The sequence below is a fragment of the Bos javanicus genome, chromosome 12 (genome assembly GCF_032452875.1).
Source record: "Bos javanicus breed banteng chromosome 12, ARS-OSU_banteng_1.0, whole genome shotgun sequence".
NCBI lineage: Eukaryota > Metazoa > Chordata > Mammalia > Artiodactyla > Bovidae > Bos > Bos javanicus.
The window spans coordinates 66514707-66542014 of NC_083879.1; the positions used below are offsets into that span (position 1 = coordinate 66514707).

At 36.3% G+C, this 27308-nt stretch overlaps 1 protein-coding gene across 7 annotated transcripts in view; it reads left to right on the top strand.

Moving 5' to 3' along the window:
* GPC5 (glypican 5) overlaps positions 1–27308 on the top strand; it is a 1566851-nt gene that overhangs the window by 771219 nt on the left and 768324 nt on the right. For all 7 annotated transcript variants that reach the window (XM_061435203.1, XM_061435206.1, XM_061435202.1 and 4 more), the window contains one exon: positions 18021–18177. In XM_061435203.1, coding sequence (XP_061291187.1) covers positions 18021–18177 — 157 coding nt within the window. The remainder of the gene's footprint in view (positions 1–18020; positions 18178–27308) is intronic.

The following is a 27308-nucleotide window of genomic DNA, read 5'->3' on the forward strand; positions in this document are numbered from 1 at the left end:
CAGAGATGCTCAGAGGGCTCAAACAAAACCTTGTGTGCACCAGGACCCAGAGACCCCACAGAGACTGAGCCAGAACTGTGTTTGAGCGTCTCCTGTGTTTGAGGTCAGGAGTGGCCTGCTGCAGGGGCGGGGTCTCTGGATGCAAGAGATCTGGTCACACAGCCTGTGGCATAAGCCCTCTTGGAGGAGGTCACCATTAACCCCACCATAGGGACGCTGAGCAGACAAACTACAAACTGCAGAACAATTATACCAAAGAAATTCTCACACTGTTAAGAAAGTTCTAGGACCCACAACAGATTTCCAAACCTGGGATCTGGCAAATAAACTGAGAACACCCCAGGGAATTTGACTTTGGAGGCCAGTGGGATTTGATTACAGAACTTATACAGGACTGGATAAACAGACTCTTGGAGGGCACAAACAAAACCTTGTGCACACCAGTATCCAGGAGAAAGGAGCAGTGACCCCACAAGATACCAAGACACCGACCCAGACTTGCCCATGAGTGTCAAGAAGTCTCCCACTGAAAGGGAGGCATGGGTGCGCAGGGGCCTGCTGCAGGGCTGGGGGCACTGAGTGCAGCAGTGCATGGATGGGACCTTTTGAAGGTCACTATTACCTTCATTACCTCCACCATAGTTTGGCCTCAGGTCAAACAACAGGAAGGGAACACAGCCCCACCCATTAACAGAAAATTGAATTAAAGATTTACTGAGCATGGCCCTGCCCATCAGAACAAGATCCAGTTTCCCCCACAGTCAATTTTCCCAACAGGAAGCCTCCATAAGCCTCTTATCCTTCTCCATCAGAGGGCTGAAAGAATGAAAACCACAATCACAAAAAACTAATCAAACTGATCACATGGACCATAGCCTTGTCTAACTCAATGAAATTATGAGCCATGCCGTGTAGGGCCACCCAAGATGGATGGGTCATGGTGGGGAGTTCTGACAAAACCTGATCCACTGGAGAAGGGAATGGCAAACCACTTCAGTATTCTTGCTTTGAGAACTTCATGAAGAGTATGAAAAGGGAAAGATTGCATAAAGCAGAACAAAGCATAAAAAAACATGGGTCACAGTGTATATACTTGATATGAAGTGACAACTCATTGGTAAAGACCCTGATGCTGGGAAAGATTGACAGCAGGAGGAAAAGGGGGTGACAGAGGATGAGATGATTGGATAGCATCACTAACTCAATGGACAAGAATTTGAGCAAACTCTGGGAGATAGTGAAGGACAAGGAAGCTTGGGTTGTTGCAGTCCAGAGAGTCAGACATGACTAATTGACTGAACAACATATACCCATAATATACCTAATATACCTATAGTTAGAGACCAACAAAGACAGCTGAGGGAAAGGTAGAAAGGAGCAATATTTGAAGAGCAATTGGTTAAGATTTTTGTAAAGCAATAAAGGATATTAACCCACGTTTAAGAAGATCAATATAATGTAAGCAACATAATACAAACAAAGCCATACCTTGGCAGATCATAGTCAAACTATTGGACTGAGACAAATGGAAAGTCTTAAAAGCAAGTATAACAACAAAAACTAAGATTTTCAACAAAACTACAGAAACTAAAGACAATGGAATGACATCTTTAGCATTCTAAGGGTAAAATTATGCCCATCTAAAATTCTGGAACCCGTGAAAATATACATAAAATTGAGGCATAATAAAATATCTTTAAACAAATAAATATTGAATGGTTAACTAGCAAACCTAAAGTTTAACAAATTCTTTAGTTCCTCGGACTACAAAAAATTATCCCATACAGAAGCATGAAACTATAGGAAGCAATGAAGCTCACTGAAAAAAAAAAAAAAAAACCTAAAAACATTGGCACAAAAAGAAAGCAAGAATCTGAATGAGCTCTGAATCTATTATAGAAACTATATCTATAATTAACACATTTCTCACACACAAAAAAGAATCCCAGGACAGATGGATTATCTGGCAAATTCTTCGAAAAACTTAAGGAGTAAATAAGACTAATTTTACACAAGCACTTTCAGAGAATATATGTAAAAATCAGACCACTTCCCAATCTGTGGCCAGAAGGTACCAAATGTTGACACCAAAATCTGACAAAAATATTAAAGCAAAAGGAACTGATAGGGAATATTTATCACAAAAGAGACATGAAAAGTAGGGGTAAATATCTGTCTTTTGGCATTTATAATATATGCTGAAATAAAATGTATGATAAAGAATGTGAGTGACTAAATAATGTTTAACTATTTTAAGTTTTATTTGTTGTTGGGTAAGTGGTAAAAATACTGTTTAAGGTGTAATAAGTCTATGGTACCTGGAGAAGGGAATGACAGCCCACTCCAGTATTCTTACCTGGAGAATTCCATAGACAGAAGAGCCTGGCAAACTATAGACCATGGGTCACAAAGAGTCGGACATGACTGAAGTGACTGAGCATGCATACATGCCAGTCTATAATATTATATTATAAATAAATAAATATAATTATAGCCCCTCAGGTATTCAGAAAGGTATAATGAATATTCTAATGAATTAATAAATAATTTAATACATAAATAAAAATAAATCTGAAAGTTAAAATAAATGCTTTATCTAAAAATGGAAAGGGATAATAAAAATAATACAATAGTGCAATATAAAAACAAAAGTCATATCCAAAATCTGTTAAGAATTCTTAGAAATCATATAGAAAAGTACAGATAATCTATGTTTTCCTATGGCCAAATGACTTGAAAAGTCACCTTATATTAGAAGATAACATAAAAGAAACCCCAAATTATATGAATATCATTAGTCATTGGTAAAATTAAAGTTAAAATGACAGCAAAATACCGCTGTACTCCTATAAAATACCTAAAAATTAAAGTGACCCATAATACCTAGTTTTGCAAAAGCTGTGGAATAACTAATACATTTTTGGTAGAAATGTAAATCTGAATAACTATATTGAAAAGCTGTTTGGCAATATCTGTGTGCTGTGCTTAGTCATTCAGTCATGTCTGACTCTTTGTAACCCCATGGACTATAGCCTGCCAGGCTCCTCTGTCCATGGGGATTCTCCAGGCAAGAATAATGGAGTGGATTGCCATGCCCTCTTCCAGGGATCTTCCCAATTCAGAGATTGAACCCAGGTTTCCCACATTGCGGGCGGATTCTTTACCATCTCAGCCATCAGGGAAGCCCCCCTATCTACTAAAGCTTAGTATTTATATACTCTTTGTCCCAACTACTTTACTCCTGGATACTCCATATCAATAAATCAGTTCAGTTCAGTTACTCAGTCGTGTCTGACTCTCTGCAACCTCATGGACTGCAGTACGCCAAGCTTCCCTGTCCATCACCAGCTCCCGGAGCCTACTCGAACTCATGACCATGGTGTCAGTGATGCCATTCAGCCATCTCATCCTCTGTCAATCACTTCTCCTCCTACCTTCAATCTTTCCCAGCATCAGGGTCTTTTCCAATGAGTCATTTCTTCTCATCAGGTGGCCAAAGTATTGGAGTTTCAGCATCAGTCTTTCAAATGAATATTCAGAACTGATTTCCTTTAGGACGGACTGGTTGGATCTCCTGGCAGTCCAAGGGACTTTGTTGGAGAGTCTTCTCCAACACAACAGTTCAAAAACATCACATAGTCCAACTCTCACATCCACAAGGAAATATGATTCTCATTATTTATCATAGCCCCAAACTGGAAACAGATGAATTGGCCAATAACACTGACATAAATCAATAAATTGCTACTGATTCATAAAATTTAGCATCTATACTGCAACTGGCAGGATTCATAATATACTACCCAAACTGTGGCATCCTGGCATAAAGAAATTTGAAAAATGGCAGGTACAGGAAGGATTTTCTGATCTTCCCTTGAAATAGATCATAAAGCCTTCATGTGAGAGGTACCCTTCTTATTCCCCAGGAAAGGAGCATCCTTATCTCCAAAGAGGAGCAAGAGATGCCAAGGGGAATCTGAATAACGAAGTCTTGCATTTTTCCCAGTTTATCACACTTATCCATTTCCTTTTTGTCCTATCACATTTTTCAGTAGTTTTCACTCTTTGTGAAACCCAGTATAAAAATCCTCGGCTTTAACCAGTTATTTCTAATGAAGCCTCCTGTGTCATGTAAAGCTTATATTAAAAAAAAATTTGTATGCTTTTCTGTTGTTAATCTTTTGTTACAGGGGATCCAGCTGAGAACTTAGAAGGGAATATTTTTCCTCCTCTATACAATAATAAAGAATGAGTTATTGATACACACAAGAATATGATGAATGTTAAAAACATAATGTTGCATAAAAATAGCCTTATGCAAGAGGTTATATACTGCATGATACTACTTCTATGAAGATCATTAACGGGCAAAATGAATTTGGGTGAATTGAGGTCAGAACAGGAGTTATCTTTTTATTGCAGTTATTGACTGCGATAACAATGAGATTTCTGGGATGCTTGTGACATATTTTTAATTTCAGTTGTTTTTTTTTTGTGTGTGTGTGGACCTATGGGAGAACTCGGCACCCCACTCCAGTACTCTTGCCTGGAAAATCCCATGGATGGAGGAGCCTGGTGGGCTGCAGTCCATGGGGTTGCTAAGAGTCGGACACGACTGAACGACTTCACTTTCACTTTTCACTTTCACGCATTGGAGAAAGAAATGGCAACCCACTCCAGTGTTCTTGCCTGGAGAATCCCAGGGATGGAGGAGCTTAGTGGGCTGCCGTCTATGGGGTCGCATAGAGTCGGACATGACTGAAGCAACTTAGCAGTAGCAGCAGTATGGGAGAACTTGCTGACCTGTCTATTTAAGAGCAATATACTCTACTATGAGCAAATTATGCATCAATATTAAGAAGGAAGAAAATAAATAATAAATGTAGCTAGTTTGGTTTAACACATAACTACCTCTAGGGCCTAATGATTCCACATTTAGGTATTCTTGTTCAATTGTTCAGTCATGTCTGACTCTTTGCAGCCCCATGGACTGGAGCATGCCAGGCTTCCCTGTCCTTCACCATTTCCCAGAGTTTGCTCAAGCTCATGTCCACTGAGTCGATGATGCCATCCAACTATCTCATCCTCTATCACCACCTTTTCCTCCTGCCCTCAATCTTTTCAACATCAGGGTCTTTTCCAATGAGTCAGCTCTTTGCATCCAACAAATATGACTGACTTTTTATACCAAAAGACATTTAATAGATTTTCACAGCAACACTATTTTTATATCCACACACACACAAAAGTGAAGGATTGTCCACCAACAGAAGAATGACAAGTTATGCTTTACTGATGAAACAGAAAGCTGCTGCTGCTGCTAAGTCGCTTCAGTCGTGTCCGACTCTGTGCGACCCCATAGATGGCAGCCACCAGGCTCCCCTGTCCCTGGGATTCTCCAGGCAAGAACACTGGAGTGGGTTTCCATTTCCTTCTCCAATGCATGAAAGTGAAAAGTGAAAGTGAAATCGCTCAGTTGTGTCTGACTCTTTGAGATCCCATGAACTACAGCCCACCAGGCTCCTCTGTCCATGGGATTCTCCAGGCAAGAGTACTGGAGTGGGGTGCCATTGCCTTCTCCAATGTAATAGAATAAAATATAGCTATTGAATGGACAGAATGCTGCTACAAGTATAATGTCACAACATGCTCATGTTCATATAAAGTTCCTTAGGAAAAATGGAACCCATGGTAGAGGAAGTCAAGCTTATGTTCTCTTTGGGAGAAAAAAATGACTGAGTCATAAGAGAGGCCTCTGGCCTGATGGTAGCATTGTGTCATGAGTATGGTGGTCATGTGGCTGAGGTCAGGTTGAAACATTCTTTGAGTTACACATTTTTGATTTATGCGTTTTTCAGTATGTAACTTTGTATTCACTTGTAGGGGCTACTGTCACAAGGTACCACAGACTGGCTGGGGTAAAACAAAACTATCATGTCACATTCTAGAGGTGAGAAGTCCAAATTCCAGATGTCAGCAAGGCTGTTTTCTTCTGAAGTTTGTGGTGGTGGATCTGTTCTATGGCTCTCTTCTAGCTCTCAGTGGTTTTCTGGCAATCATTCACATTCCTTGTCTTGTAAGTGTATCAGTGCAGTTCTTTCAACTTCATGGAATCTCCTTCTCTCTTCATATAGCCTTCACTCTGTGTGTCTCTGTGTTTAAATTTGCCCTTTTTATAAGGACACTAATCGTATTGGGATTAGGGCCCACCAAGATGACCTCATTTTAGAGGACATCACCAGATGGTCAATACCGAAATGAGATTGATTATATTCTTTGCAGTCAAAGGTGGAGAAGCTCTATACAGTCAGCAAAAAGAACACCGGGAGCTGATTGTGGCTCAGCTCATGAACTCCTTATTTAAAAATTCAGACTTAAATTGAAGAAAGTAGGGAAAACCACTTAAACCATTTAGGTGTGACCTAAATCAAATCCCTTATGATTATACAGTGGAAGTGACAAATAATTTCAAGGGATTAGATCTGATAGACAGAGTGCCTGAAGAACTATGGACAGAGGTTTGTGACATTGTACAGGAGGCAGTGATTGAGAACATCCCTACGAAAAAGAAATGCAAAAAGGCAAATTGGTTGTCTGACGAGGACTTACAAATAGCTGAGAAAAGAAGAGAAGCAAAAGGCAAAGGAGAAAAGGAAAGATATACCCATTTGAATGCAGAATTCCAAAGAATAGCAAGGAGAGGTAAGAAAGCCTTCCTCAGTGATCAGTGCAAAGAAATAGAGAAAAACAGTAGAATGGGAAAGACTAGAGATCTCTTCAAGAAAATTAGAGATACCAAGGGAATATTTCATGCAAATATGAACACAATAAAGGACAGAAATGGTATAGACCTAACAGAAGCAGAAGATATTAAGAAGAGGTGGCAAGAAGACACAGAAGAAGTGTATAAAAAGGATCTTCATGACCCAGATAACCACGATGGTGTGATCACTCACCTAGAGCCTGACATCCTGGAATGTGAAGTCAAGTGAACCTTAGGAAATATTACTATGAACAAAGCTGGTGGAGGTGATGGAATTCCAGTTGAGCTATTTCAAATCCTAAAAGATGGTGCTGTGAAAGTGCTGCACTCAATATGCCAGCAAATCTGGAAAACTCGTCAGTGGTCACAGGACTGGAAAAGGTCAGTTATCATTCCAATCCCAAAGAAAGGCAATGCCAAAGAATGTTCAAACTACCACACAATTGCTCTCATCTCACATACTAGCAAAGTAATGCTCAAAATTCTCCAAGACATGTTTCAACAGTACATGAACCATGAACTTCCAGATGTTCAAGCTAGTTTTAGAAAAGTCAGAGGAACCAGAGATCAAATTGCCAACATCCACTGGATCATCAAAAAAACAAGAAAGTCCCAGAAAAACACCTACTTTTGCCTTATTGACTGCTCCAAAGCCTTTGACTGTGTGGATCACAAAAAAAACGTGGAAAATTCTTAAAGAATTGGGAATAGCAGACCATCTGATATTTCCTACCTCAGGAGACCTGCCTCTGAGAAATCTGTATGCAGGTCAAGAAGCAACAATTAGAACTGGACATGGAACAACAGACTTGTTCCAAATCAGGAAAGGGGTACATCAAGGCTGTCACCCTGCTTATTTAAATTATATGCAAAGTACATCATGCAAAATGCTGGGCTGGATGAAGCACAAGCTGGAATCAAGATTGCTTGGAGAAATATCAATAACTTCAGATATGCAGATGACACCACCCTTATGACAGAAAGAGACTAATAAGCCTCTTGATGAAAATGAAAGAGGAGAGTGCAAAAGTTGGCCTAAAACTCAACATTCAGAAAACTAACATCATGGCATCCAGTCCCATCACTTCATGGCAAATAGATGGGGAAACAGTGGAAACAGTGACAGACTTGATCTTTTTGGGCTCCAAAATAACTGCAGATGGTGATTGCAGCCATGAAATTAAAAGACACTTGCTCCTTGGAAGAAAAGCTATGAACAATCTAGACAGCATATTAAAATGCAGAGACATCACTTTGCCAACAGTGGTCTGTCTAGTCTAGGCTATGGTTTTTCCAATAGTCATGTATGAATGTGAGAGTTGGACTATAAAAAAATCTGAGTGCCGAATAACTGATGCTTCTCAACTATGGTTTTGGAGAAGACTCTTGAGAGTCCCTTGGATGGAGAGATCCAACCAGTCCATCCTAAATTTAATCAGTTCTGAATATTCATTGGACGGACTGATGTTGAAGCTGAAACTCCAATACTTTGGCTACCTGATGTGAAGAACTGACTCATAGGAAAAAATCCTGATGCTGGGAAAGATTGAAGGCAGGAGGAGAAGGGGATGACAGAGGATGAGATGGTTGGATGGCATCACCAACAAAATGGTCATAAGTTTGCGTAAACTCCGGGTGATGGACACGGAAGCCTGATGTGCTGCAGTCCATGGGATTACGGAGAGTTGTACATGGCTGAGCAACTGAACCTAACTGAACTAACTTTATTACCTCTGTGAAGACCCTTTTTCCTAATAAGGTCACATTTTGAGGTCCTGGGGTTTTAGGGCTTCAAGAGATATTTTTATAGAAACAAAATTTAGTAAATAATAAATGGATATGATAAGGGCTTTGACATGTTTTTGCAGAAACATAATTTAATTAATTATAAATGGATACTATATTTTTTAATTAAAAAAATAAATCCAGCAGAAACAGGAGTACAAGAATAGAATTAAAATGAATATCAAGGAGACTCACAATAATCTTTAATTATGTAATACCTATTTCTAAGCCAAATGTTAGAAAGGCTTGAAGTATATTAGACTTGAAAATTTGGATCTCTAAAACACATTCAGGATTTTTTTTCCCCTCCTTATTTCTTATTTTTTCAGCTGAAACATTTAGACTCAACAACATTAAATGATTTATTTAAGGTCATGCATATAAATAGTTAACAGGAATTTGGCCTAGAATCCCAGTCAAATACCTACCTACCTCCTCCCCAAAACAATCACAGTCTCAAATTTTAACCATTTTTCTCAAATTATGTCTAGAATATTTAGTAAAATCGCATTCCTTTAATCCTCTTTTGGCTTGTCTCTGTCCATATTTTTATGGTTTACGTAAATAAAGCTAGATTGAGGGAATTTCATTGCAAAGGTGAAAACCAGAATGACATTTATGAAGATATAACTCTCATAACCATCTGGCATACACAAGGGTGTCATACTAAATGGGATCAGAATGAGCTCCTTTTGGAAGTAAACCTTTAATAACTGTGGAAACTTTAGGGGAATCTATCCTAGAATGTTTTAATGGAGTACTTGAGAATGAGTTGTGCACAGCTGGCCAATGAAGAGACTCTAGATTGGTTACCAAAGCCAGGTTTTAAATGGACTTGCAATCCTCCACAGTTCTTTGAAAAAGGCAATGAAAATGGTGATGAATTAACAAACAAAAATCTTTTCTAATCAGAAAGCCCTTTCATTAGCAATGCATTATGATTGACATTGTCCTTTTTCCTTCCTTCCTTTCCTTTCTTTTTTATTTTGTGTTATCTTTCTATGACATCAGTCTTATGCAGATAAATGATTAAAGGACAATGATTAAAACACAAAACATTTGAATGCTACAAGCCTTGTAGGCCTGCCAGAAACGCACTGAAGCTATATAAAAAAAATGGTAGGGAAAAATCTAAGCTAATGATGCAAATTGCTAGTTTTTGTATATCATATAAAAATGACCCGGTCTTCCTGTCAGAGCAGATAACTAAGGCACTGGTACTTACAGTTCTTTTCCTTATGATTGAACCAGGTGAGGGAACATTTTGGTAGAATAAGGGGGGAAAAAACACTCACTTGCTGACCCTGTAAAATGAATCCCTATCTATATCATTAACTAGAAAGTGCCTGTAAAACTACCTTATGATATGGTAGAGTGTGGTGAGCAGAAGCCAGATTTACCAGATGATATTGATTTGTCTTGAATTTATCTAAATCAGTCCATCTATGCTTGGGAATGCTTTCACTTATTTTCCCCAGAAGCAGTAGATATTCAGTTTTGGTCTGTCCTTGATTTTGGAAGTTCAGTTGCTGGGCTCTGGAATGTCAAGAAGATGATATGGGATAACTAGGCAACTAGCTAAGCATGTTCTCAACAGTAAATCACTTGCACCTTTACTTGCTGTGAACCTCTACATGGAAGAGGCAGTTTTCTGAAGTAATTCAGGACACAAGTAACTGCACATTTGGGGCAAATTTGCTTATATGTCTGGGCTTCTTTGGTAGCTCAGTAGGTAAATAATCTGCCTCAGTACAGAACATAGGAGACCTATGTTAGATCCCTGGGTCTGGAAGATCCCCTGGAAAAGGAAATGGCAACCCACTTCAGTATTCTTGCCTGGAAAATCCCATGGACAGAGGAGCCTGGAGGGCTACAGTCCGTGGGATTGCAAAAGTCGGACACAACTTAGCTACTAAACCACCACCACCACTGTATTACTTTGGTGAATATATAAATACTCCCCATGCATATAAAGACCTAGTTAAAGGGATGCAGGCTTCCAACCTACAAAGAAAATGACTTCACAATGATAAACCATACCACTAACAATATAAATATATTCTGAACCTCATGAATATAAAATAATACAATTATTTATCTGATAATTCTTATTTAGAATGTATTTAATGCATTCATAGATGAACCTGAATCAGCCAGAAACTGAGATGATATTTTCTGTCCTATAATATTGGTGGGTGACAATATGTCCATGTGACTTGGTGTGCATATGTGTGTTGGTGAACATGCAGTGATTAAGGAAATTAATAAATTAGCTTTGAAGTAAGAGGTGGCATCAAGAAAGTAATTTCCATATGTTTAAAGTTTTTTAGTAGTTGCCATACATCGTGTCTCCACAATGAAATGTTTGACTTGAGAATTTTGCATTTGCATATCTAGTTATTCCATTGAACGTGTTATGGGCTTTTAATCTACTTATAACCTCCAATTCTCTTCTCCCTTTCTTCTCCTGCTTCAGGGTCCTTTTATGTTACTCACCCTTCAAGTATGCTTGTTTCTTCTCCTACTCCTGTTACTGTTCTTCTGGACCCATCTGTTTATGGCTTACTAAGCATGGATGTTTTGATAGATGTCTCCAACAGTAACTCTGGGATTGTCTCCTAATAAATGTTTTTTGTTTTTTGTTTTTTTTTCTTTTTCCACATTTCTTTTCAGGTCCTTCTAGTGTTTTGCTGTAGACATTTCACAAAAGCCTTTTGATGACTGACAATGTTTGGCATGCACACTTCCTCTTCGGGGCCAACAATTTTCCTGTATCTTATTTGAGGTTTTGCCACTGTTCCATTCTATTCCTGCACTTAACTCACCAGCTTTTAGCTTTAACTCTCCTGTGAGATCTAGTTTAGAGTTTAGACAAGGACACACATTAGTTATAAACTTATCTGATCACTTTTGTTATGGCGGCTCAGAAAATGAAACTGGCCTCGTTTTGAGCTGGAGGTAAGGGTCAGGCATGGTGGAAGGGAAATACATAGAATTTTCTTAAGAGAAAAAGAACAAATGACTTCTTTACAGTTTAAGAGACCAAGAGTGAATGTAGTAAGCCTTTTCTAAGTTCAGTATTCTATTTACAAAATCACAAGACTTTTGTAAATTGTCAGACTGCATTGCACAAACCAAATGCCACAGAACAGTGACCTTTCAAATTACCAGCACAACAGAAGCTGAGATCAGAAAGCTCAAACTTAGAGCAAACACCGACAAGAAACCCTACAGAAATGACTTCTGTGTCTGGTCAACTTAATATAACATGACATATTGTAGAATGTGTTTGGCTTTTTAGGTAGGATAGTCTATAAAGGTTTAACTGCTTTTGAAAACATAATCTTTAATATGATCTGAAGATTTGTAGTATTTAGGTTTGGGGGATAAAATATTTTCTAATTTTGAAAGAGAAAGAGCAGAAAAGTTTTATATAAGAGAAACATCTAAAAGAAGAAAAACATCTAAAAGATGAAAAAGTATAAATGACAAAGGTGAAATAGGGTGGAGTGGGTTGAGGGGATGGATGGGAACAAAACTGGAGATTTGAGGAAAGGGAAGTTCAACTGCAAAAAAATGAGAACATTTTATATAAAGAGTTTTTATTTAAAATGTGTCTAATTTAAATATGTTGCAAAGATACATTTTGAAAATACATCGTAAGAAATGTTCAATCAGAGTTCCAGTTTTTAAATATTATACACTTCAGTAGTTTTTCTATTTCCCATACATTTCTTTATAGGTTTTACTTCAATTTTATGAAAGTATAGATACCAATTGCCTTATAACAAAATTAAATTCATATATACATACATATTTGCATGTATTTATACATAGAGGGTTTTTGTTCTATACTTTATATATATTCTTTAGAGATACTTTATTAATGATGAAATGAAAGCACAATTTTTCTATGTCTTCTGTTTTCTGCTTTGAAATTTTTCTGTCAGTGTTTTTTTTTTTTTTAACCAACCAACATACATGCCCATCAATAATACAAAATTGTAAAACAGAACCTTCTACCATGTCTAGGTTTGAACAGATGACTAAAACATACTGTTTATGATGACCAAAGTTTTCTAAACATATATTTACTTCTTATATATCTGTGTAAATGATTGTAAAAGGATGGAGGGGATATTTTAGAGATGTATCATTATATATTGCATTTTGAAGCACATTCTATTGCTCTCACATGTGATGAATATGTTTGTCTTTTACAGCAAACATGTGTATGCAAGCCATCAATAGCCAGATTTTATTGTAAGTGTTTGAAAGGCTATTGCAGCGATGGGATATTGCCAGACAGTTAGTAAAAAGCAAATTGAGTCTATTGAGAGATTAATTCACCAGCTGAAAGAAATACATTTGCCTCACAGTCATCAGATATTCTACTCACCAAATTCATCCTCCAAGATAGCATCCCTAATGAGCTTCCTAAACCAATTAAACATAGGCAGGAAGCATCAGTCATCCAAACTGACTATTTTCGTCTAATCAGCTGACTGCACAAATTGCTTGCCATTGAGGGAAAAAGGAACACCCTAAAAGTTGTTGAATTCTTTTCCTACTCTGTCCTTACTTTGTGCGTTTCTCCGTTTTAATGCTGTGTCTTGCACAGAACACTGTAAATGAGCAGAGTACTTTATAGTATATAAAGTGCTTTCCTTTCCTTTGCATTATTATTCAATAGAATAAAATGAGTTTTAATGGACTTAAGTAACTTGCTTAAAGGCACACCATTAATGTGTGGCTGGGACCCAAAATCATGTCCTTTCCTCTGTTGTAATAGTTCTATAAATATGTATGTATTGATTGACTTTCTACCCCCCAAGACAGGGAAAAGGTCTAAGTATTCAAAATGCCACCAGCTTTACATTTGGGCAAGTTCAGAGCCAAGGCAGGATGAGAATGAAGGGAGACAATTTTACTTCCATGTGGGTTTCTTCCTTGAAAGACTGGCTTAGTTTAGTGATGTAAGGCCGTACTGTTTATGATAGTGATGAGAAGGAAGAGAACATAAAATGAGCATAAACAAAGTTAGAAACATACATGTTAGTCACTCAGTCATGTCCAACTCTTTGTGACCCCATGGACTGTAGCCTGCCAAGGCTCCTCTGTCCATGGGATTTTCCGGGCAAATAAATTCATACAATGACTGTGAGAAAAACAAAATGCTATGTAGTGGAATCTGGGTGCCAGGGGTTGCAGTTTTAGATATAATAATTTAAGAAACAGTATATTTTATGGGACCTTGATTGGAGGCAAAATTTGAACTTTTTTATTATAGACTCATTTCCAAATAATGTCAGTGTTTGTAGTGTGAGAGGAGGGGTTAGTTTGCATATGTTAATTTGGGAAATGTAAAGTGAATCTCAACTAAACAAGATTGCTTACTGTAGATTTCTTATGAGCCTTTAGTTCATAGATCTCAAGAAGGGGACTTGGTATGTATTTCCCAAACATTTCATCATAAGACTTCTTTCTGTGGCTCATCTAGCTAGACTGACATTTCTCCTCTGGATACATGCTGACACCAGTGGGTTTTGACACTACCCAGTCACAAAAAGTTCTAAGGCAGAGAAATGGCATGGTGAAAGTACTGATTTAAGGAAATAAAATGGTGGTAGTAGGCAGGAGAGACCAATGTCCCTCACAGTGAGGGAGCTGGAGAGTAAGTTGTAATGACACATGAATAGTGGAAATGAATAGTTCTATTTTAAGATATAAAATAATACAGTACCTTTTATATCTAACTGTTGCTTAGTGGTGAACTGAAGAGTATCAGGGGTTGCAGATAAAGAATTAAGTATGGTCTATACACAGATGAGAATGCAATCTGTTAGGATGGGTTCCCTGAAAGAGTCTGAAAAGACTAAAAGGGGATTTACATTATTAACTGGACATTTATTTTTATTATTTTGGAAATGTGAGGAGACAGATGATCAAACTAAGAAATCAGAATAGTCATAAAGAATTGGGGTTTTGAATAAGGTCTTGGTGTGAAAAGCTGATTGTTTTTGTTGATTAGTTATTGACTGGGGATTTTCACAAATTAAGTTTTACTACAATTGTGAGAATGAAAATGAATGTTTGTGGATGTTTATGATTTAGAAGAAGGAAATGAACATATAAAGTAGAATTTTTATGCAGAAAAGATGGAGATGGAGGTGCTGGCTCTTCCAGAAAGAGATGGGATCATAGGGACCTGGAGCATAATCAAATGGGATCATGGATGTATTTGAATGAATTGATCATTTGTGGAAATTCCTATTGCCATGTAATATAGTGGATGTGACAGTGACATATTCACAGCCCCAGGGATTCAAGTGAGAAATCTTAGGGCCCATTTTATAATTCTGTTGCACCACAGATAGTTTAAATTTAAATAAGTTTTATATAGTTTTCTTTCTTAAAAATATGAGTTTGTGTGTCTTAAATGTTTCTTGGAGTGTCACTGAAGTGATGGAGAAATGTAGTATAATGAACATATTAATGGTTTTAAAAATAATAATTTTTCTCTATTGTCATCTATTATTTTTACCAGCACTATAAATAAATTAATCATTCTCTGATAGATAATGCATTTAATTTCTTTCAACCCATGCTAATTACCTAAAGCAGTAAGTTTTATTTTACATGTGCTATCTTTCTGTTTGCATTTTTGAGTTCAAATTCATTGGGTTGGATCTTTGGTGATTTATCCATTCTTAGGGCTGTTGACAAGGTTTCTTCTTCTGACCAAGGTCCCAGTAAAATAGTGAAAGAATACTTAGGTAACAGGGAAATAAAGTTGAAATGGGGAATGTTGGGAAAAAGTGTCAGAGGCAAAAGAAATAACACTTATCAGAGAGTTTAGCTTTTATTGTGCTTTTCATATACAACTTTGAATAATTTTAATGTAAGTCATATAATTGAATTCTTTATCAAATATTTTTTCAGTTAATGAATTCTAAGTGTTTAAGCAATATTGCAATAGAATGTATAATAACAAAGATAATGATTATCAAAATGCATTACCTTTTAATGTGCAAACACTATTCAGTATACTTTATATATATTTTTCTCTTAATAAGAACAATGACCCTGGTATATTACTGTCTCTATTTTAGTTTTGAATGAACTGAATTGTTCAGGAATTTGCCCAATGTCACATGGTTAATATATGTCAGAATCAGGATTTAAATCTGAGTGTGTTGAACCTCTGAATCTCAGCCCTTTGTGATTATGCTAAATAACAAATGATATATGGCAATATTTTATGAAATTCATTAAAATTTTTAAATATTTTATTTAATAATTTAATAATTAGTTTTACTTAATTAAAAATTTTATATTTATAGAATAATGCCTTTTTTCTTTCCTTTGCCGTTTCAGATTTTTGAATTTTATATACTTTGTTACAAATCTATATTTTCCCATTGCCATATCTCCCTACAGGAAGTAGCATACATATCAGTACATTAAATACAATAAGAAACTTTCTTTAACTTAATTCTAAATTCACTGACCATGAAAGAAGCTTTCTTTTAAAATGTAACACCACCCAAAAAATAAATAAATAAATAAATAAAATGTAACACCTATTAACATTTGGGAAATGCTGATTAATAGGATAAATTCTGATTAAAATTTTAAAATTATTTTCAAATTGTTTTAACGTTTCATTTTTCTCAGGGAAAATAAATCTCAAGGAGCTGCAATATTTCAGAATTTGTGACCCAATTTTATTTTTTAATTTTGAAAGTTAATCAGTTGTCAAAGTTGTTGCTTAATGTTCAGTTCAGTTCAGTTCAGTCGCTCAGTCGTGTTCCACTCTTTGCGACCCCATGAATCGCAGCACGCCAGGCCTCCCTGATGCCATCCAGCCATCTCATCCTCTGTCGTCCCCTTCTCCTCCTGCCCCCAATCCCTCCCAGCATCAGAGTCTTTTCCAATGAGTCAGCTCTTCGCACGAGGTGGCCAAAGTACTGGAGTTTCAGCTTTAGCATCCTTCCTTCCAAGGAAATCCCAGGGCTGATCTCCTTTAGAATGGACTGGTTGGATCTCCTTGAAGTCCAAGGGACTCCCAAGAGTCTTCTCCAACACCACAGTTCAAAAGCATCAATTCTTCGGTGCTCAGCCTTCTTCACAGTCCAACTCTCACATCCATACATGACCACTGGAAAAACCATAGCCTTGACTAGACGGACCTTTGTTGGCAAAGTAATGTCTCTGCTTTTGAATATGCTATCTAGGTTGGTCATAACTTTCCTTCCAAGGAGGAAGCGTCTTTTAATTTCATGGCTGTAGTCACCATCTGCAGTGATTTTGGAGCCCCAAAAAATAAAGTCTGACACTGTTTCCACTGCTTAATGTTAGTGTTCTTTAAATGCTAAACATGTTTGTCTTATATGTACTTAGGATGTTTTGCTCTATATTTTTCAGTATAAAATGCTCTCCTTGAGTTGTGTATTTATTTTCTGCTAATTAATACAATCGATCTCTGTATTGAAAATTTGAAATCTCTGAAAAGCTCTTAGAAACAACAACCCTAATACTTTCATAAAACACCCTGAAAACTTGAATTCCCATTAACCATTCAGCTGTAATATGTTTCATTCATAACATGGCAGTACCTTCCAGTGCTCATGCTTGGTGATGGGTCCTCCAAAAATGCCTTAGAGGTGTAAATGTCACATTCCAAATCATGTTACTCAGTCAGCTTTAAGTGAAATATTCCATTATTCACAACATCACCTTTTGGAAAAGGAGTTCAGGCATGTCCTGTATTATTCAAAATATTATTTTCCCCATGTTATAGGGGGAAGTGGCTATTCTATATATTTTGCTCATCAAAGTAAGTGAAATTCTTGAGAAACAAATAAATTGGTTAAATTTCTTGAGTTATTTGTATAAATGGAATTAGAACCTGAGTCTTTTGTTCCATGGTTTTCTTCTGTTCCATATACATTGGTATGCATATTTAATCCATAAAGTTTAAATAAAACTATAAATGTACATGTCCAAGATTATATATTTCTTTCACTGAGTCTTTTTAGAAGAATGGCAGTCTTCTTTTTGAGAAATTTAGGACTGTTGGTTTGTAAAACAGTATATTACCAGCCAATACTCTTCAGAGGGAGTTTTGTTGTACTGGAGATTAATTTACCCTGCTTTTAATATTGTGTATTCAGAAACAGGATTCTCTAACCGAAATATTCATGAGAAAGAAGACCTGGTTTTATTTGATTTCCAAAACTGTATCACAGTGCTAATAGGCAGATTGCAGCTCTTCATAGCTGGAAGACCTTGCCCATTATTTATTATTATGTCAGTAGTTTCTTTTTCTTTCATGCTTGATTTGTTAAGGTGTCCACATCAAATAGTGTATCCACATAAGAAAACAATTATATGTTTTGTATGTTGTTGAATAGCATCCTTAGATGATTTGAACTTTCTATTAATAAATGTTTTTGGTATCCATATCTAGTTGTTACAGGGTAGGTCACCCAAACCCACCAAGTGGGAACTTCACATGGGCAGTGGTGGCGGCATGGTTGAACAGGTCAGCGGGGACTGTGATGATGAAGATGGCTGTGGGGGCTCAGGAAGTGGAGAAGTCAAGAGGACACTAAAAATCACAGACTGTAAGTGTATGATTCTAACCCCATTTCTAAAGGACTGATTTTGAAATATAATTAAGGAGAACTATTACTATGAATATAAAGAAATAATGATAGTGAATTCAGAAAAAGGCTAGAGGAATTGGAAATGAAAACAAAGCCATTTTTTTGTTATTTGGGATATGCATTCTTGGGCGTCTTGTTTCTTTTTAAATAATGACTTTAAATGGAAATTACAGCTTTCCTGAGTAAAATGAATGAATGATCATTAGTTCTGAGAATTCGTAGTTTTAAAGTGGGATAATCTGTAGGACATGAAATAATTAGGATGATGGATGCTAAATGTATATTCATGAAGCCAGAATGGGTGAGCCGTGTTGATATTAAAGTTCTCTAACTGTATTATATTATCATGACATTATATAAATTTTATTAGGTTTGCATCATGTTCAGATCACAAAGAAATTGGTTAAATATATGGCTAGTTATGGTGAGAAAATACTTGAATTTAACTCCTATGAATTGGTTCTTCTGAAAAAATCTCAACGATCATTCACATTATTTTGATTTATGGGTTTGAAAACCATTTCTGGTATTGCTGGATTAGTCACTATTACATATGATAGAATGACCAAGTAACAACCGCCAAAAAAACCACCAAATACGTTTCCTTTCCTTCTCTTTACATGCAAAATGAGGGATCTAGTCTAACTTTCAACTATTCACTTAACTCAGGTCATACCAAAGGGGGTTACTTTATAAAATAATCTGGACCTGTGCAGGCCTATCTGGAGCCTGCCCTGATAGTCTCCCTCTAAATCACAAAGGGCTTTGTGATTTTTCTGACAACTTTGTACCTGGTAGAAATGTCCTTTCCTGACTTTGGTGGTAGAAAAGTTCATTTACTTTTCAGTTCTCGTGTAGTAAATTTAGAACACTACCAATGCCTCAAGCATCAACACCCCTTCCTTCCAGGATCTTGTTTTATAAAACAAATAAATTGTTTGAAGGAATAGAACCCAGAAGAGGTACAAAATGAAGACAATATAAAGAAATATGTTTTCCTATTAGAAAGAGTAATAAATTTAACATAGTAAATAGTTGGGATTTAGTACACTGGATAGTAATTGAACAAAGGACCACAAAATTGTTTGCTGTATTAGTACAATTTCCTAGTGAAAATTGCATTTCTTCTACTCATGTAGGAGCAGGAAGGATATGTGTTCTTCTTATTAGTACTAATGTCATTTATCAGATTAATTTCTTTTGGTTACCTGTCTTCTGTTGTTTATGCCACAAAAGGGAAGACAAAAAAAACATTGAAAAAGTGTTTTCATTAAGAGTTAAAAAGCCCTCCATTGTATTTTGGAATTATGATACATATCTATTAGGATAATATTAAATAGTCTTTCATTTTCATTTGCTCCTGTGTATTTATATGTACCATAATTTCCCTGTCATTTGAACATTGCAGGGTTTTAAGGCATAAAAATATTATGAAAAATAGCTTAGGTTAAAACTTAATCTATAAATTGTATGTATGTGAGTGTGTGTGGAATTAGCCTTTTACAGGGATTTTTCACTCCTGAAGTTATTTATAAGCTTGAGAACCTGCTATATATTAATAGATAACTTTTTGCCTTATTTCACACAAGAAGTAGAGACAGTAGAGGATATTCAACTACTAATAATTTTCTCACAAAACCGTACTTGTCAAGGTGGCAAGAATGAATTTTTTTACTTTAAAATCCTGTTTTCAATTCCTACTGAAAGGGACAGGTATGGTAAAAGCAACTATCCATCAGAATTGGGGAGATTTAAGATATAGATGATTTTTAGCAACTCCAGGCAAACAGTGAAAAAATCCACATCTGTTGCAAGTGGGTTGCCTATCATATTTCTACGGGTTTATAGCTGTTGGCTTTCCATTTTTAATAAGTGGTTAGGAACCCACAGTGGAATAAAGAGGGACACAGCAAGTAGCAAAACATAGGTCACATTTCTATTTTTATAAAGCACCATAATAGTTTAACTGTGTTTGGCTGGTTTGATACATCACTAAAGCATGTTATGCCATAGTTTTAGATGTTCTTAATGTCTTAAAAATATTGTGCTCTAGAAAGTTTACCAAGGTGTCATTTGTGTTAAGAATTTGAAATACACCATTATGTCTTCCTCACAGTGATGTTTATTCTTTATAAAATACAAGTAGAACACAGTTTGTGACTTCAAAAATATCTGATTACAAAAAGTTATACAGGCATATATTTATTTATAGCTACATATAGTTACAAGGAATAATGCCAATATTATGTCTTGTAAATTTAATGATTTTACTCCATTTGTGAATATGTTCAAAGTTGACAAATATCTTACTAACCATCACTTGAACTGATTTTCTGTTTCTGTTTTGCTTGATGTTTATTTCAGGCAAGAAGGGTTTATATATTTCATTGTGCAAAGTTTTACCACCAAAATTTGAGGTATCACTTTTTTATCATCAACAGTATCAAATGATTTAACAATATTTAGCTTTTAAACTACCTCTATTTGTATCACACCTGTTAAATATTATGAAGTGTCAACTGACATATTTCTAATAAAAAAATCTATGGTATGTAGTGTTCACTTTCAGGAAACTGAAAGTACTTTACTTTAGTAGGTGATTTAAGTATCCTAAGATTACATTAATTTTTTCTATATTTTTATTGTATTGAATTTGGCTCATATATGTAGATATGGTTATTTCACTAGTAGCTTCAAATAGCAGGGTTGAAATGTCTCTTTGAACTTTCATTTCCCCTCATCCTGGACACTTGGCATCCTTTCAAAGTAGCTAAGGGATGGTAGGTGTTAAATAGCAGTGGGGGGAGGAGTGGAAAGCAAGTTCTGTTTTTGTAGCCATGGAGAGCAAAACTACTCTCACTACCATGAATACTTTTTCAACTATTTGACTATTCTAACATCCCCCAATTCTGATATATTCAACTGTTAAAAAACAAAGTGCCACCAAGGAGAGGCTGTAGCAAAACTATGCATATGTAGTTTTAAAAATCTGCAGTAGCATTGATTGCCATATGTGGTATTATCATTTAAATTGCAGTAACAGTACTTTTGGGAAATCCCACAGGAAGAGGAACTTGGCAGGTTGCAATCCATGGGGTCTCAAAAGAGTTGGACATGACTTAACGACTAAACAACAACGAAACACTGCTTTTAACAATACGTAATCCATGATCAAATTTATTTTGATAAGATGGTTCACAGTAAAAAATGACAGATAAAATGATTTTGATCACAAGTTGATTCAGGCATCAAATGTTCAGAAACAGTAGGATGATTTCAAGTCTTCAAATTAACTGAGATAATCTGTCTATTGTCATATTTATTTTGCTAGTACAATATTATGTTGCATCATTAGCAGTTTTAAAAATAATTCACCTTAAATGAGAAGCCTGTAAATGACAACAAAAGTGATTAAGTATGTATTCCAATAACTTTTTCCCCTGATAATGATACCAACCTGTCTCTGAAGAACAGTCATGATTATGGGTCCCAGTGCAGCATTCTGAGCCCTAAACCCTTCTGATTGCCATTAATTCAGTCATTAAAACTCTTTCCTGAGAAGTTTGCCATTCATTTTTTTCTTATCTCCTGGGCTGTTTTTCCTCTTCTCTTTTACAGATTCTCATCATCATACCAAATTCTATATATTTGAGAAAGTCAGGACTCAGTCTCAAACTTTTATCATCCCTATTCTCAACTACTTTCTGTTCCACAAACCACTTACTGAGTCATAATACCAATAATACGGAACCCTGCCCTTGGTAGCCCTATCAGCTCTAAAGCGTTCCCCTATGCATCAGATCAGGAAATAAGTTTATGAGGTCTGAAAGTATTCAACTTAAATGAGATTTATTTGGAAATAAAAAGATAACACATTGAAATATTAAGTAACTAGAGCTAGAAAAAAACTCTTCTTTGATCTTTGATAGCCTAAAATAAATAGAACAGTTGTTTATATTGTGCTTTGGATTGTCACTTAGTAACGAACCTTAGATAAGCCTCTAACAAATGCATCTACAGCCTGATACTAACAGTGACCTTGGAAGAGAATAGTGTATTCCACGTGCAAAGTAAAATGAAAATGATAGTCCTTTAGCCACTGAAGAATAAAGGGTGCTGATTTATTTAGTAATGCAGGATTGTAAAATGCCTGGATATTGCTGGCTTCCTCAAACTTATTTTTACCATAAATCATCTTTATTTCAAAATTTCAGCCAGACATGGAGGTTCAGGGAGAACTCAAAAAACAAAAACAAACAAAAAAAAACAACAAATGCTCCAGGTTACATTTTCTTTAGTGAAATCTGTATTTTCCTGAACTACTAAAACTATGTAATTATTCATTTTGTACAAATCATTTTGTGATATTTTATAGTATTTATTAATAGCTGATGATTTTTCCTTTTAGTCTAAATTATACAAAACAGCTAATGCAAGCATGTAAGATTTTTTATATTAATAAGTTACAAATATGCATATTAAAAGTATGTGTATTGTTTGTAAAATTCAAGTTTCATCCAATTTGATTAAATAAAATATATTTAATTTACCTTGTAAAATGTTGATAAATAGCCCATTAATAAATTATCCCAAATGTAAGAAACTGTGCTGAAAGTAACTAAATAGCTCTCATTTGTTTAATCAGTTAAGCTAAAAAAAAAAAAAAGGAGAAGAAAATGGCAACCCACTCAGTATTCTCCCCTGGGAAAATCATGGACAGTGAAGCCTGGCAGGCTACAGTCCATGGAGTTGCAAAGAGTGATATAAGACTGAGTGACTGAGCACACAAGCTAAAAATAAATCATCTCTATAAGGGTGCTTAGGGCTTCCCTGGTACCTCACACAGTAAAGAATCTTCCTGCAATGCAGGAGACCCAGGTTCAATCCCTGGGTTGGAAAGAACCTCTGAAGAAGGGAATGGCTACCCACTCCAGTATTCTTGCCTGGAGTATCCCCTGGACAGAGGAGCCTGGCAGGCTACAGTGCATGGGGTCACAAAGAGTCTGACAAAACTGAGCAACTAAGCACACATATAAGGATACTTGGACTCAAACCTTTGTGACACAATTAAAGTATTCTTGAATAATGACTGTACACTTTGATCTATGTTGCACAAGTGTCTCATAGGGTCATGATAAAACTGTAGAGAAATTAATGAGGAAACACTTCCTGATCCTGTTCAGTGTTCACTATTTTGAACACTTGGAAATTATCATCTACCAGTTTTTACACTACTGATGAGAATTATACTAAAGACAAATGAAATATGTATCTAAGATAAACATATTGTAATTAATGTGGGATCGTTACAGATATCAGATATTACTGTGGATATATTATATCTCTATGCATATTATGTGGATATTGGATATATGGATATATTAATATCTATCACATTATGGATATTTTTCTGATCATGCATTTCCATTTTGTTTTCTAAATAATTGAGGCTCATCCTGGCTGCTTGCTATTTTGTTAGCAAGACTACATAATAGAATCTGGATACTTGATGATTCATCTGAAATCATCTCTCATTCTCTTTAAAAGCTATAGGTCACAGTCATGGATTTAAATAATAGAATTGAAATAAAAGGGTTTGTCCTTGAATGCCTAAGGAATGATTTTCATTGCTTGGCTTAAATACAGAATTGATGTTGAATCACTGAGGTGAGGAGGGGAGATTCAATAATTAAAGCTTAAAGAGCTGCTAGCATGCATCCCAGATCAACCAACTATTCTGCAAATCACATAACTTAGTCTATACCACACCAGTGGACATAAAATAAAGAAAGTATGGCCTCTGTTGACTGACACAATGCTAAGTATGACTGCATGATCAATAGAGAAAGTAAAAAATTAAATTTGAAGAAAATATCCTCAGGCACACTTGATCAGGACTTGCCCAAAGTCATGTAGCTGTCGTTATAACTAGAAACAAACCATATTCATATATAACCATATCCAGATATTTTTGTATCATTTGGTTGCAAATAAACAGAATGATTATTGAAATAGCTATATATTTCCCTTCAGTCAGGATTCACTAATAAAAATACAAAAACACATTAGGTATATTTTTAGCTTTTTAAAGACTTCCATATTTCTAACAGTGTAGAAAGAATATTTTCATATATCTTTTTGACCAATTAAGTGCTCATCTAACTCTAAATAATTAAATGATACAGCATATGATCTGGGCTCTAAAGTTCTCACACTCTCTTGTTTTATAAATTATGTGGGACTCTTGTTAAGAATAGAAGTGTGTAAATAGAGCTGCAGTGGGTATTGAGGTGCATGTGTCATTTTAAATTATGGTTTTATCATGGTATATGACCAGGAGTGGGATTGCAGGGTATTTGGTAACTCTGTTTTTAGTTTTTTAAGGAACCTTCATACTGTTCTCCATAGTGTCTGTAGCACTTTGCATTCCTGCCAACAATGTAGGAAGGTTCCTTTCTCTCCACACCCTCTCCAGCACATTTGTAGATTTTCTGTTGATGGCCATTCTGACCAATGTGAGATGGCACCTCATTGTAGCTTTGATCTGCATCTCTCTAATAGTTAGTGATGTATGTAGACTTTCTGATGATGGCCATTCTGACCAGTGTGAAGTGATATCTCATTGTAGTTTTCTTCTGCATGTATCTAATAATTAGCGATCTCTATGTCTACTTTGGGGAAATGTCTGTTTAGGTCTCCCTCCCATTTTTTGATTGGGTTTCTTTTTATATTGAGTCTAATTCACTTTGTTGTACAACATGTACAATACAGTTATACCCCTATTTTAAAAAAAGGTAAAAAAAAGAATACGAGTACAATACAGGAGGTCTCACTTTGGGCATTTCCGCTTCCAGATGATGATTGTTGGTCTGAGGACCACACTGTGCGTGTGTGCTGGGTCACTGTCATGTCCAACTATTTTGTGACCCCATGGACTGAAGCCTGCCAGGCTCCTCTGTCTTTGGGACTTCCCAGGCAAGAATACTGGAGTGGTTGCCATTTCGTACTCCAGGGGATCTTCCTGACCGGAGATTGAACTCATATCTCTTGCGTTTCCTGCATTGGCAGGCGGATTCTTTACCACTACACCACCTGGAAGACCCCAAGGACCATACTATGAGGAGAAAAACTACCTACTCATGTTTGTTACATCCCTTACTTATTAGCATGTCTAAAATTAGTTTCTATTAAAGCAATATGTACTCTTAAAAAACACTACCACACTTATAAATTAGCATTACAAGGAAACATTATAGGCACTAGGAAATTAGGGACTATAACAATTAGGCTGGTATGGTGGTTTATCTTATATAATTTTTTATATCAGTTTCAGTTCGATCATTTTAAGCCTTGAGTTTACTTTTTACGTTTTTATTGGATTATAATTGATTTATAATGCTGTGTTTCTCTCCGGTGTACAGCAAAGTGAGTCCCTTTCTGACACCAAAGGAAAGGCACTTCCATCTTTTCTCAGGGTCTGAGGATTTCAGTTTTACATTTGCTTCAAGAAAACTTTATCTTGTTTGGTATCTCAACCGAAATGTTTTATCTTCATCAGCTCCTTCAAATTGTAATAAACACTAAAGAATTATCTTGCTCTTTCCCTTATATCACATTGCATTCCAACAGAGAGAAATCAAAGTTTTATGTGAACTAAGAGAAAGGAGGGAAGATATCTACATGGGACAGTCAGAAAACACTTTGTAGCAGAGACAGGGAAAGGGCAACCTGGAAAAGTGACATTTGACTGCAGTGTTTTTGAGACAGGAGCCTTTGACAAGGTGAACACATTATTTGGTTTCTGCCATTGACAGTAGGGAGTGGAAGGTACCCTGTGGAGAGCAGACTCCATGAATGAAGACAGGGTGGGGTAAAGAGGGAGTAAGGATCATGCTTAAGAAGGAACAGACTTATTCAAGTTGCTTGAAAAAAAAAACTATCAGAAGCCTAAAAATGAGTTTTAAAATGTTACAACAGTTTTGAGTTCAAGAGTGAGGCATTTGTATTTAATTTAGTAGGCCAAAAGAAACCATGAAAAGTTCTTTCTGTGTGGTCATTTGGTTTGAGTATGCAGTTATTCAGATTTCACAGGTGGTGCTAGGGGTAGAGAACCCATCTGCCAATATAGGTAGACTTAAGAGACACAGGTTCGACCCCTGGATAGGAAGATCCCCGGGAGGAGAGCATGGCTACCTACTCCAGTATTCTTGCCTGGAGAATCCCATGGACAGAGGAGCCTGGCAGGCTGCAGTCCACAGGGTTGCACAGAGTCAGACACAACTGAAGCAACTTAGCATGCACGTGTGTGGCACACACATGCAGTAATTTGTACTGGCAATACTGATTAAGAGAAAAAATATGTATAAAGAATGCATATCTTGCACAAGTATGTGCATGCTTAGTCACTCAGTCATGTCTGACTCTGTGCAACCCTTTAGACTGTAGCCCACCAGGCTCCTCTCTCATTGGGATTTCCCAGCAAGAATACTGGAGTAGGCTGCCATTTGCTCCTCCTTGGGATCTTCTTGAAGGAGGAATAGAACTCCTGTCTCCTATGTCTCCTACACTGCAGGCAGATTCTTTACCCGATGATTCTTTACCCACTGAACCAAGTAATTTACCGCTTAACCTTGCACAAGTAATTGTTCTGTGCTTGACTTTCTTCAGGTTGGGGATAACAGCCATGCTCTCCAACAAGCATCCTCATGAGGATTAAATAACTTCATCCATGAACAGCATTTCAAGTGCCCACCCCACCACCACCCACCAAAACCAAAAATAATTCAATGAAATACATTAAAAGGCTTTATTAAACACTTCTATGAGGAAGCAAGAAAGAGAGAATGTTTTCACCTTCCACAAAACTAGGTGAAAATAATAATGTAGAGATAAAGATAAACATAGAGATAGAGATACAGATATACTTACACATATACCCATATATACACAGTTTAAGGAAAACCATGCAATAAATTTGTATCTATCCCTCCTCCCAGTTCAATAAAGTATTTCCACACCTCTGTGAACACATTCCTTCTGAGAATTTACAATGACCATAAACCATATCTTGCTGGATATTTTTCTGGGGC